The 12726-nt window shown below is 39.3% G+C and overlaps 1 protein-coding gene across 2 annotated transcripts in view; it reads left to right on the top strand.

The window, feature by feature from the left end:
- Positions 1 to 2663, top strand: part of LOC121019407 (ATP-binding cassette sub-family A member 3-like) — a 33048-nt gene extending 30385 nt beyond the window's left edge. For both annotated transcript variants that reach the window (XM_040458806.1, XM_040458805.1), the window contains one exon: positions 2058 to 2663. In XM_040458806.1, the coding sequence (XP_040314740.1) occupies positions 2058 to 2341 (284 nt within the window). In that variant the 3' untranslated portion in view covers positions 2342 to 2663. The remainder of the gene's footprint in view (positions 1 to 2057) is intronic.
- Positions 2664 to 12726: the final 10063 nt, after the last annotated feature.

The following is a 12726-nucleotide window of genomic DNA, read 5'->3' as shown; positions in this document are numbered from 1 at the left end:
TAATTAAGACAAAACTGTATAGGTTTAAGGATGAAGAAATACATTAATAAAAAGAATGAGGTATCTGGAAATAGACATTTGATTTTCCACAAAGATGCCAATATAATTCACTGGGGAAATGAAATCTTTTGAACAAATTGTGATGGAATAACATGGCATTTATATGGAAAGAATGAATCTTGATCACTAACTCATATCTACACAAAATTAGTTAATTAACGAGATAATCATAAACCTAAATGCAAAAGCTAAAATCATAAATCTTCCACAACAAAATTTATGAGAATATCTTCATGAATTTGGGTCTAGCAATGATTCATTAAGACAGAAAGTATTACCATAAAAGGGGAGAAAATGGATAAATTGACTTCATTAAAATTAAATACTTCTGCTTATGTGAAAGACACTATTAAAAATAGTAAGGTGGGGCACCTGGGTGGCTCAGTTGGTTGGGCGTCCGACTTCAGCTCAGGTCATGTTCTCACGGTTAGTGGTTCTAGCCCCGTGTGGGGCTCTGTGCTGACAGCTCAGAGCCTGCAGCCTGCTTCTGATTCTGTGTCTCCCTCTCTCTGGCCCTCCCCCACTCACACTCTGTCTCACTCTCTCTCTCAAAACTAAATAAACGTTAGAAAAAAAAATAGGCAAGAGGTGCCTGGGTGGCTCAATTGGTTAAGCGTCCAATTCTTCATTTTGGCTCAGGTCATGATCTCACAGTTTGTGAGTTCAGCCCCGCATTGGGCTCTGCACTCGCTGCACAGAGCCTGCTTCAGATTCTCTATCTCCCCCTTTCTGCCCCTCCCCTGCTCGCTCGCTCTCTCTCTCTCTCTCTCTCTCTCTCTCTCTCAAAAAAAAAAAAATATATATATATAGTAAGGAAAGATCCAGAGGGGAGAAAATGTTACACATATTCACATTCAAAATCTATAAAGAATTTGTATAGATTAATAGAAAAATCAGTTTCAGATGTCACAGCAATGCCAAATTTTAATAAGTTTTTTAAGTGTTTGCTCATTTTCATACTAAAGTTATATAACGGCAAGAAGCTTTTGCATACTACCACAGATCTAAAGACCACACTGAGTATTACTGCCTTAGTGGATATCAGCTCACAGTATGAACTTCACTTAATTTTTCAAATGTCAAGAGTACTGAATTAAAATCTATACCTATACAGTAATTCTCATTCAGTTGATTGAAATTTCAGAAAGCAGTTCTGTAATTTCATACAATATTTATTTTCTGGGAAGCTGGGAATTAGGATCCTTTTATTATTTTTTAATTTTTTTTTTTAGAGAGAGTGTGTGTGAGCATATGAGTGAGCAAGCAGGGCAGAGGCAGAGAGAGATGAGGAGAGAGAGAGAGAGAGAGAGAGAGAGAGAGAGAGAGAATCCAAGTAGGCTCTACACTGTCAGCATCGAGCTCAACATGGGGCTTGAACCCACAAACGTGAGATCATGACCTGAGCCGAAAACAAGAGTTGAATGCTTAACCCATCGAACCGCCCAGGCGCCTCAGGATCCTTTTAAAAAGAATCTTAAAAAAAAAAAAAATGAATAAACGAAAAGCAAAATCAGACCTATAAATACAGAGAACAAACTGATGGTTGCCAGAGGAGGGAGGGATAGGAAAAATGGGTGAAGGGGAATGGGACATACAGGCTTCCATTTAAGGAGTAAATTGGTCATGTGAATAAAGGCACAATATAAGGAGTATAGTGAATTGTAGTGTAATAGCATTTTATGGTGACAGATAGTATCTGCACTTGTAAGCATAGCATAACGTATAAACTTGTCAAATCACTATGCTGTAGACCTGAAACCAATGTAACATTGCGTGTCAACCATATTCGTATTTTTTAAATAATAAAAAGTATTTATTATCTGTTTGTATGGGTAAACCATAATAGCTGCTCTGGGAAATTTAAGACTATAACAAGGGCCTCTTTACAATAATTAACTTTGTTGTTTGTCTTTGACATACTTCAGTTACCTTTTTCTTTGTTCAGCTCACCTGTTACTTGTTCTGTTGTACTTAGCAATCCTTGTTTTCTCACTTAGGGTACATCACTGAAGGGTTCCTGGCTATGCAACATGCCGTGGATATTGCCATCATGAAATACTATAATCACAAGGCTACACAAAAGCTATTCCGAGAAGTCACTGTATTTGTTCAGAGATTTCCATATCCAGCATATTCTCATGATTACTTCTATACCTTTTTTGGTATTTTCATCCCTTTAGTAATCTTATTTATCTTCTCTATGAATCATCTTACCCTCATTCAGGCTATTGTGTGGGAAAAGGAAAACCGACTGAAGGTAACTTTCCTTTTCTTGTGGTAGATAGAATTTCTGTAGAAAAAGTTGGGTTTGTAGCATAAATTTTTGTGGAGGGTTGGATTATTTCTGACCACTCAGCACTGGTGGATGGTTATGTTTTGGTAGCAGCCAAAAGTGAACACTTCTCTTCGCAGTTTTCTAGAATTTTTTTTTATTGGAATTATTGGATTGGTCTTTAGTTTTAGTTTCAGAAGATAATTACAGATAGAATTTAAATGCCAAATGCTCTAAATCTCTCTGGAATAAGGTGAGTTACAAAGAAATTATCAACTGTGCTGTGGAATTGTCTTGATGAATTTGGATACAATTAAATGTCAAGATTCTATGATTGTGTGATTAGTTTTTCCATTTTCTGATATCTGAATTTTTTTTTCTAAATGACCTCTCATATTTCCCTTCAGAATTTCTGTTTCTTGGTCAGAGAGCATGTTGTGTTATGGCCACATGCTTTGCAGTTCAAACTCCAGTCATTTAGCCAATAATGTGTATGATATATATAATGTAAATATATAAAATACATAATATAAAATAATTTTATATAATATATAAGTGTATAATATAAATATAGAGGGTGAGATGACTTATATAACTTATATGTATACACACACACACACACACACACACATACACATATACATACACATATGGTTGATTTATTGCCTAATTTGTTTCAGGAGCTGATAAATCATAGATTTAAATCCTATCTCTGTTGTTTATTAACTGTGACATGTCATAACTTTTCTAGCCTTTTTTCTCAGATATAAATTGATTAAAACTAATTTACAGGACTGTCATGATATTCAACTAGATATTGTGTGAAAGATTATCACTATCTAGTCACCTGGACCAGCTGTTGTGAGGCATAAAGGAGGAAATGCATGTTGAGTGTTTGATAGATTGCCAGGCGCATAGTTGAATACTCAGTAGCTGTTAGATGTGACTGTTCACATCAGCCATCTCCATGTCACTTATCTCCTTATGTAATCTTGAATCATATCATTTTCTCTCTTTCCTTTCTTAGTGGCCACAACACTTCATGTATCAGGCTCATGTTGTTTCTCCCCATCCAGCTCTTCTCACTCAGGGCTCTTGTCATACATCTCCTTATCCATCCATCAAACGAATGGCTTTTTTGAAACTTCCTTTATGTTTATGTTTCCTCTGTCTGTAATGCTTTCCTCTTTCTTTTCTGGTTGGTGTACACACAGTTAACTTACTTGTCCCAAATGTTGTGCTGCTATCTCCTTGTTGATGGTCTCTTTTTAATTCTCAATGATAATTTAAAGTTTTTTCTTTGAGTCCCCAAACATGGTACATAAATGTCAACATTGTGACTTATTTATATTTCATTTTTTAAAAATTTTCATTGAAGTATAACATACAAACAAAAAAATACACAAGTCCTAAGCGTATGTGTTTTAATCCCTTCAGGCTAGTATAACAAAAATATGAAACAGTATACCTTATAAGCAATAGAAATTTACTTCTCTCATTTCTGGAGCCGGGAAAGTCCAAGATCAATGTGCCAGCAGATTCAGAATGTCTGATGAGAACCCACTCTGTGTTTCTGGTTCATAGATGGCACCTCATCACTGTCTCCTCCTGTGACAGAAGGAATGCAAGCTCTCCAGGGTCTGCTTTATAATGGCACTATTCTGATGCATGAGGGCTCATCCCTCATCACCTAATCATCTCTCAATACCCCACCTCAAAGTGCCCTTAGAGTGGGGACTGGGTTTTGGGGTTTTTTTTAATACAAAATTTATTGTCAAACTGGTTTCTTTTTTTGTTTATTTTGAAAAAAATTGGTAAGTGTGTTTATTTTTTTAATATGAAATTTATTGTCAAATTGGTTTCTTTTTTCTTTATTTTGAAAAAAATTAGTAGGTGTGTTTATTTTTTTAATACGAAATTTATTGTCAAATTGGTTTCCATACAACACCCAGTGCTCATCCCAACAGGTGCCCTCCTCAATGCCCATCACCCACTTTCCCCTCCCTCCCACCCCCCATCAACCCTCAGTTTATTCTCAGTTTTTAAGAGTCTCTTATGGTTTGCCTCCTTCCCTCTCTCTAACATTTTTTCCCCTTTCCCTCCTCCATAGTCCTCTGTTAAGTTTCTCAGGATCCACATTAAAGTGAAAATATAAGGTATCTGTCTTTCTCTGTATGACTTATTTCACTTAACATAACACTCTCCAGTTCCATCCATGTTGCTACAATAGGTCAGATTTCATTCTTTCTCACTGTCACGTATATTCCATTGTCTATATAAACCATAATTTCTTAATTCCATTTATCAGTTGAGGGACATTTAGGCTCATTCCATAATTTGGCTATTTTTGAAAGTGCTGCTATAAACCCTGGGGTACAAGTGCCCTTATGCATCAGCACTCCTGTATCCCTTGGGTAAATTCCTAGGAGTGCTGTTGCTGGGTCATACGGTAGATCTATTTTTAATGTTTTGAGGAACCTTCACACTGTTTTCCAGAGTGGCTGCACCAGTTTGCATTCCCACCAACAGTGAAAGAGGGTTCCCGTTTCTCCACATCCTCGCCAGCATCTCTAGTCTGATTTGTTCATTTTGGCCACTCTGACAGGCGTGAGATGGTATCTGAGTGTGGTTTTGATTTGTATTTCCCTGATGAGTGACGTTGAGCATCTTTTCATGTGCCTCTTGGCCATCTGGATGTCTTCTTTAGAGAAGTATCTATTCATATCTTCTGCCCATTTCTTCACTAGGTTACTTGTTTTTGGGGTGTGCAGTTTGGTGATTTCTTTATAGATTTTGGATACTAGCCCTTTGTCTGATATGTCATTTGCAAATATCTTTTCCCATTACATTGGTTGCCTTTTAGTTTTGTTGATTGTTTCCTTTTCAATGCAGAAGATTTTCATCTTCATGAGGTCCCAATAGTTCATTTTTGCTTTTAATTCCCTTGCCTTTGGAGACGTAGCATTTGACAAAATTCAGCCTCCTTTCTTTCAACGTTTATTTATTTTTGGGACAGAGAGAGACAGAGCATGAACGGGGGAGGGGCAGAGAGAGAGGGAGACACAGAATCGGAAACAGGCTCCAGGCTCTGAGCCATCAGCCCAGAGCCCGACGCGGGGCTCGAACCCACGGACTGTGAGATGGTGACCTGGCTGAAGTCGGACGCTTAACCGACTGCGCCACCCAGGCGCCCCTCAGCATCCTTTCTTAATAAAAACTTTGAGAAAGTCGTAGGAGGAACATACTTAAACATCATAATAGCTATTTATGAAAAGCCCACAGCTAATAATCATCCTCAATGGGGAATAACTGAGAGCTTTCCCCCGAGATCAGAAACAAGACAGGGATGTCCACTCTTACCACGTTGTTTAACATAGTATTGGAAGTTCTAGCATCAGCAATCAGACAACAAAAGGAAATCAAGGCATCAAAATTGGCAAAGATGAAGTCAAGCTTTCACTTTTTCCAGATGACATGATATTATACATGGAAAACCCAATAGACTCCACCGGAAGTCTACTAGAACTGATACATGAATTCAGCAAAGTTGCAAGGTACAAAATTAATGTACAGAAATCAGTTGCATTCTTATACGCTAATAATGAAGCAACAGGAAGACAAATAAAGAAACTGATCCCATTCACAATTGCACCAAGAAGCATAAAATACCTAGGAATAAACCTAACGAAAGATGTAAAAGATCTGTATGCTGAAAACTATAGAAAGCTTAGGAAGGAAATTGAAGAAGATACAAAGAAATGAAAAAAACATTCCATGCTCATGGATTGGAATAATAAATACTGTGAAAATGTCAATGGTACCCAAAGCAATTAACACATTCAATGCAATCCCAATCAAAATTGCGCCAACATTCTTCTCGAAGCTAGAACAAGCAATCCTAAAATTTGTATGGAATCACAAAAGACCCGAATAGCCAAAGTATTTTTTTTAATATATGAAATTTATTGTCAAATTGGTTTCCATGCCACACCCAGTGCTGATCTCAAAAGATACCCTCTTCACTGCCCATCAGCTACCCTTCCTTCCCTCCCACTCCCCCATCAACCCTCAGTCCTCACTTTTTAAGAGTCTCATGCTTTGGCTCTCTCCCACGCTAACCTTATTTTTTTTTTCCTTCCCCTCCCCCACGGGTATCTGTTAAGGCTCTCAGGATCCACATGAGAGTGAAAACATATGGTATCTGTCTTTCTCTGTATGGCTTCTTTCACTTAGCATCACACTCTCCAGTTCCATCCACGTTGCTACAAAGGGCCAGATTTCATTCTTTCTCATTGCGACATAGTACTCCATTCTGTATATAAACCACAATTTCTTTATCCATTCATCAGTTGATGGACATTTAGGCTTTTTCCACAATTTGGCTATTGTTGAGAGTCCTTCTATAAACATTGGGGTACAAGTGCCCCTATGCATCAGTACTCCTGTGTCCCTTGGGTAAAATCCTACCAGTGCTATTGCTGGGTCATAGGGTAGGTCTATTTTTAATTTTCTGAGGAAACTCCACACTGCTTTCCAGAGTGGCTGCACCAATTTGCATTCCCACCAACAGTGCAAAAGGGTTCCTGTTTCTCCACATCCTCTCCAGCATCTATAGTCTCCTGGTTTGTTCATTTTGGCCACTCTGACTGGCGTGAGGTGATATCTGACTGTGGTTTTGATTTGTATTTCCCTGATGAGGAGCGACGTTGAGCATCTTTTCATGTGCCTGTTGGCCATCTGGAGGTCTTCTTTAGAGAAGTGTCTATTCATGTTTTCTGCCCATTTCTTCACTGGGTTATTTGGTTTTGGGGTGTGGAGTTTGGTGAGCTCTTTATAGATTTTGCATACTAGCCCTTTGTCCGATATGTCATTTGCAAATATCTTTTCCCATTCCGTTGGTTGCCTTTTAGTTTTGTTGGTTGTTTCTTTGCTGTGCAGAAGCTTTTTATCTTCATAAGGTCCCAATAGTTCATTTTTGCTTTTAATTCCCTTGCTTTGGGGATGTGTCGAGTAAGAGATTGCTATGGCTGAGGTCAGAGAGGTCTTTTCCTGCTTTCTCCTCTAGGGTTTTGATGGTTTCCTGTCTCACATTCAGGTCCTTTATCCATTTTGAGTTTATTTTTGTGAATGGTGTGAGAAAGTGGTCTAGTTTCATTCTTCTGCATGTTGCTGTCCAGTTCTCCCAGCACCATTTGTTAAAGAGACTGTCTTTTTTTTCCATTGGATATTCTTTCCTGTTTTGTCAAAGATGAGTTGGCCATATGTTTGTGGGTCTAGTTCTGGGGTTTCTATTCTATTCCATTGGTCTATGTGTCTGTTTTTATGCCAATACCATACTGTCTTGATGATGACAGCTGTGTAATAGAGGCTAAAGTCTGGGATTGTGATGTCTCCTGCTTTGGTCTTCTTCTTCAAAATTAGTTTGGCTATTCGGGGCCTTTTGTGGTTCCATATGAATTTTAGGATTGCTTGTTCTAGTTTTGAGAAGAATGCTGGTGCAATTTTGATTGGGATTGCATTGAATGTGTAGATTGCTTTGAGTATTATTGACATTTTAACAATATTTATTCTTCCAACCCATCAGCACGGGATATTTTTCCATTTCTTTATATCTTCTTCAATTTCCTTCCTAAGCTTTCTATAGTCTTCAGCATACAGATCTGTTACATCTTTGGTTAGATTTATCCCTAGGTATTTATCCCTTGGTGCAATTGTGAATGGGATCAGTTTCTTTATTTGTCTTTCTGTTGCTTCATTATTAGTGTATGAGAATGCAACTTATTTCTGTACCTTGATTTTGTATCCTAAAACTCTGTTGAATTCATGTCTCAGTTCTAGCAGACTTTTGGTGGAGTCTATCAGGTTCTCTGTGTATATTATCATGTCATTTGCAAAAAGTGAAAGCTTGACTTCATCTTTGCCAATTTTGATGCCTTTGATTTCCTTTTGTTGTCTGATTGCTGATGCTAGCACTTCCATCACTATGTTACACAGCAGCGGTGAGAGTGGACATTCCTGTCGTGTTTCTGATCTCAGGGGGAAGCTCTCAGTGTTTCCCCATTGAGGAAGATATTAGCTGTGGGCTTTTCATGATTGGCTTTTATGATGTTTAAGTATGTTCCTTCTATCCCAACTTTCTCGAGGGTTTTTATTAAGAAAGGGTGCTGGATTTTGTCAAATGCTTTTTCTGCATCTATTGACAGGATCATATGGTTCTTATCTTTTCTTTTGTTAATGTGATGTATCATGTTGATTGATTTGCAAATGTTGAACCAACCCTGCATCCCAGGAATGAATCCCACTTGATCATGGTGAATAATTCTTTTTATATGCCGTTGAATTCGATTTGCTAGTATCTTATTGAGAATTTTTGCATCCATATTCATCAGACATATTGGCCTGTAGTTCTTTTTTTTACTGGGTCTCTGTCTGGTTTAGGAATCAAAGTAATACTGGCTTCATAGAATGAGTCTGGAAGTTTTCCTTCCCTTTCTGTTTTTTGGAATAGCTTGAGAAGGATAGGTATTATCTCTGCTTTCAACGTCTGGTAGAACTCCCCTGGGAAGCCATCTGGTCCTGGGCTCTTATTTGTTGGGAGATTTTTGATAACTGATTCAATTTCTTCGCTGGATATGGGTCTGTTCAAGCTTTCTATTTCCTCCTCTTTGAGTTTTGGAAGCATGTGGGTGTTTAGGAATTTGTCCATTTCTTGCAGGTTGTCCAGTTTGTTGGCATATAATTTTTCCTAGTATTCCCTGATAATTGCTTGTATCTCTGAGGGATTGGTTGTAATAATTCCATTTTCATTCCTGATTTTATCTATTCGGGTCATCTCCCTTTTCGTTTTGACAAGCCTGGCTAGAGGTTTGTCAATTTTGTTTATTTTTTCAAAAAACCAACTCTTGGTTTCATTGATTTGCTCTACAGTTGTTTTAGATTCTATATTGTCTATTTCTGCTCTGATCTTTATTATTTCTTTTCTTCTGCTGGGTTTGGGCTGTCTTTGCTGTTCTGCTTCTGTTTCTTTTAGGTGTGCTTTAGATTTTGTATTTGGGATTTTTCTTGTTTCTTGAGATAGGCCTGGATTGCAATGTATTTTCCTCTCAGGACTGCCTTTGCTGCATCCCAAAGCATTTGGGTTGTTGTATTTTCATTTTCGTTTGTTTCCATATATTTTTTAAATTTCTTCTCTAATTGCCTGGTTGGCCCATTGATTCTTTAGTTGGGTGTTCTTTAACCTCCATGCTTTTGGAGGTTTTCCAGACTTTTTTCTGTGGTTGATTTCAAGCTTCATAGCATTGTGGTCTGAAAGTATGCATGGTATGATCTCAATTCTTGTATACTTATGAAGGGCTCTTTTGTGACCCAGTATATGATCTATCTTGAAGAATGTTCCATGTGCACTCGAGAAGAAAGTATATTCTGTTGCTTTGGGATGCAGAGTTCTAAATATATCTGTCAAGTCCATCTGATCCAATGTATCATTCAGGGCCGTTGTTTCTTTATTGACCGTGTGTTTAGGTGATCTATCCATTGTTGTCAGTGGGGTATTAAAGTCCCCTGCAATTACCACATTCTTATCAATAAGGTTGCTTATGTTTGTGATGAATTGTTTTATATATTTGGGGGCTCCCGTATTTGGCACATAGACATTTATAATTGTTAGCTCTTCTTGTTGGATAGACCCTGTAGTTATTATATAATGCCCTTCTTCATTTCTTGTTACAGCCTTTAATTTAAAGTCTAGTTTGTCTCATATAAGTATGGCTACCTCAGCTTTCTTTTGACTTCCAGTAGCATGATAAGTACTTCTCCATCCCCTCACTTTCAATCTGAAGGTGTCCTCAGGACTAAAATCATTCTCTTGTAGACAGCAAATAGATGGGTCTTGTTCTTTCATCCATTCTGATACCCTGTGTCTTTTGGTTGTCCATTTACATTCAGTGTTATTATAGAAAGATATGGGTTTAGAGTCAAATTGATGTCTGTAGGTTTCATGCTTGTAGCGATGTCTCTGGTACTTTGTCTCCCTGGATCCCCCTTAGGATCTCTCGTAGGGCTGGTGTAGTGGTGACGAATTCCTTCAGTTTTTGTTTGTTTGGGAAGACCTTTATCTCTCCTTCTATTCTAAATGACAGATTTGCTGGATAGAGGATTTTTGGCTGCATATTTTTTCTGTTTATCACATTGAAGATTTCCTGCCATTCCTTTCTGGCCTGCCAAGTTTCAGTAGAGAGATCAGTCACGAGTCTTATAGGTCTCCCTTTATATGTTAGAGCATGTTTATCCCTAGCTGCTTTCAGAATTTTCTCTTTATCCTTGTATTTTGCCAGTTTCACTATGATATGTCATGCAGAAGATCAATTCAAGTTACGTCTGAAGGGAGTTCTCTGTGCCTCTTGGATTTCAGTGCCTTTTTCCTTCCCCAGATCAGGGAAGTTCTCAGCTATGATTTCTTCAAGTACCCCTTCAGCACCTTTCCCTCTCTCTTCCTCCTCTGGAATACCAATTATGCATAGATTATTTCTCTTTAGTGCATCACTTAGTTCTCTAATTTTCCCCTCACACTCCTGGATTTTTTTTATCTCTCTTTTTCTCAGCTTCTTCTTTTCCATAATTTTATCCTCTAGTTCACCTATTCTCTCCTCTGCCTCTTCAATCCAAGCTGTGGTCGTCTCCATTTTATTTTGCAGCTCATTAGTAGCATTTTTGAGCTCCTCCTGGCTGTTCCTTAGTCCCTTGATCTCTGTAGCAATAGGTTCTCTGCTGTCCTCTATACTGTTTTCAAGCCCAGCGATTAATTTTATTACTATTATTCTAATTTCACTTTTTGTTATATTGTTTATATCGTTTTTGATCAGTTCTTTAGTTGTCATTATTTCCTGGAAGTTTTTTTGAGGTGAATTCTTCCGTTTCATCATTTTGGATAGTCCCTGGAGTAGTGCAGAACTTCAGGGCACTTCCCCTGTGCTGTCTTGAATAACTGGAGTTGGTGGGCGGGGCCACAGTCAGACCTGATGTCTGCCCCCAGCCCACTGCTGGGGCCACAGTCAGACTGGTGTGTACCTTCTCCTCCCCCCTCCTAGGGGCAGGATTCACTGTGGGGTGGCGTGGCCCATCTGGGCTACTTGCACACTGCCAGGCTTGTGATGCTAGGGATCTGGCGTATTAGCTGGGGTGGATCAGCAAGGTGCACAGGGGCAGGAGGGGCAGGCTCAGCTTGCTTTTCCTTTGGAGATCCACTTCAGGAGGGGCCCTGCAGCACCGGGAGGGAGTCAGACCCGCCAGAGGGATGTATCTGCAGAAGGACAGCGTTGGGTTGGGTGTCTGCGCGATGCAAGCAAGTTTCGTGATGGGAACTGGTTACATTTGTGATTTTGGCTGGGGGATGGGCAAGGGAGATGGCACTGGCGAGCGCCTTTGTTCCCCGCCAAGCTGAGCTCTGTCATCTGGGGATCAACAACTCTCCCTCCTGTTGTCTTCCAGCCTTCCTGCTCTGTGAGCAGATCTGTTAACTTATAACCTTCCAGATCTTAAGTCCTGCTTGCTGTCTGAACACACTCCATCTGGCCCCTCCACTTTTGCAAGCCAGACTCAGGGCCTCTGCTTGGCCGGCGGGCCATCCCTCCGCCTCAGCTCCCTCCCACCAGTCCTTGTAGCAGGCACCGCCTCTCCGCCCTTCCTGCCCTCTTCCATGGGCTTCTTGTCTACACTTGGCTCCGGAGAATCCGTTCTGCTAGTCTTCTGGCGATTTTCTGGGTTATTTAGGTAGGCGTGGGTGGAATCTAAGTGATCCACATAATGCGGTGAGCCCAGCGTCCTCCTATGCCACCATCTTCCCAGAAGCCAAAGTAATTTTGAAGAAGAAGACCAAAGCAGGGGACATCACAATCCCAGACTTTAGCCTCTACTACAAAACTGTAATCATCAAGACAGCATGGTATTGGCACAAAAACAGACACATAGACCAATGGATTAGAATAGAGACTCCAGAATTGGACCCACGAAAGTATAGCCAACTCATCTTTGACAAAGCAGGAAAGAATATCCAGTGGAAAAAAGACAGTCTCTTTAACAAATGGTGCTGGGAGAATTGGACAGCCACATGCAGAAGAATGAAACCAGACCACTTTCTTACACCATTCACAAAAATAAACTCAAAATGGATAAAGGACCTGAATGTGAGACAGGAAACCATCAAAACCCTAGAGGAGAAAGCAGGAAAAAACTTCTCTGACCTCAGTCACATTTTCTTACTTGACTTGTCTACAAAGGGACTAGGTTTTCAACTTAAGAATTTTGAGGAAACAATAACATTGAAACTATTGTAGTAGAATTGAATGGGTTATCATAAAGAAAGTATGCCCATATTATCATGATCCTGTAAGAAATAA

This window comes from Herpailurus yagouaroundi, unplaced genomic scaffold (genome assembly GCF_014898765.1).
Source record: "Herpailurus yagouaroundi ecotype Mexico unplaced genomic scaffold, PumYag 222, whole genome shotgun sequence".
NCBI lineage: Eukaryota > Metazoa > Chordata > Mammalia > Carnivora > Felidae > Herpailurus > Herpailurus yagouaroundi.
Note: the sequence above shows the minus strand (reverse complement) of the source record. Positions and strands in the feature narration are given on the sequence as shown.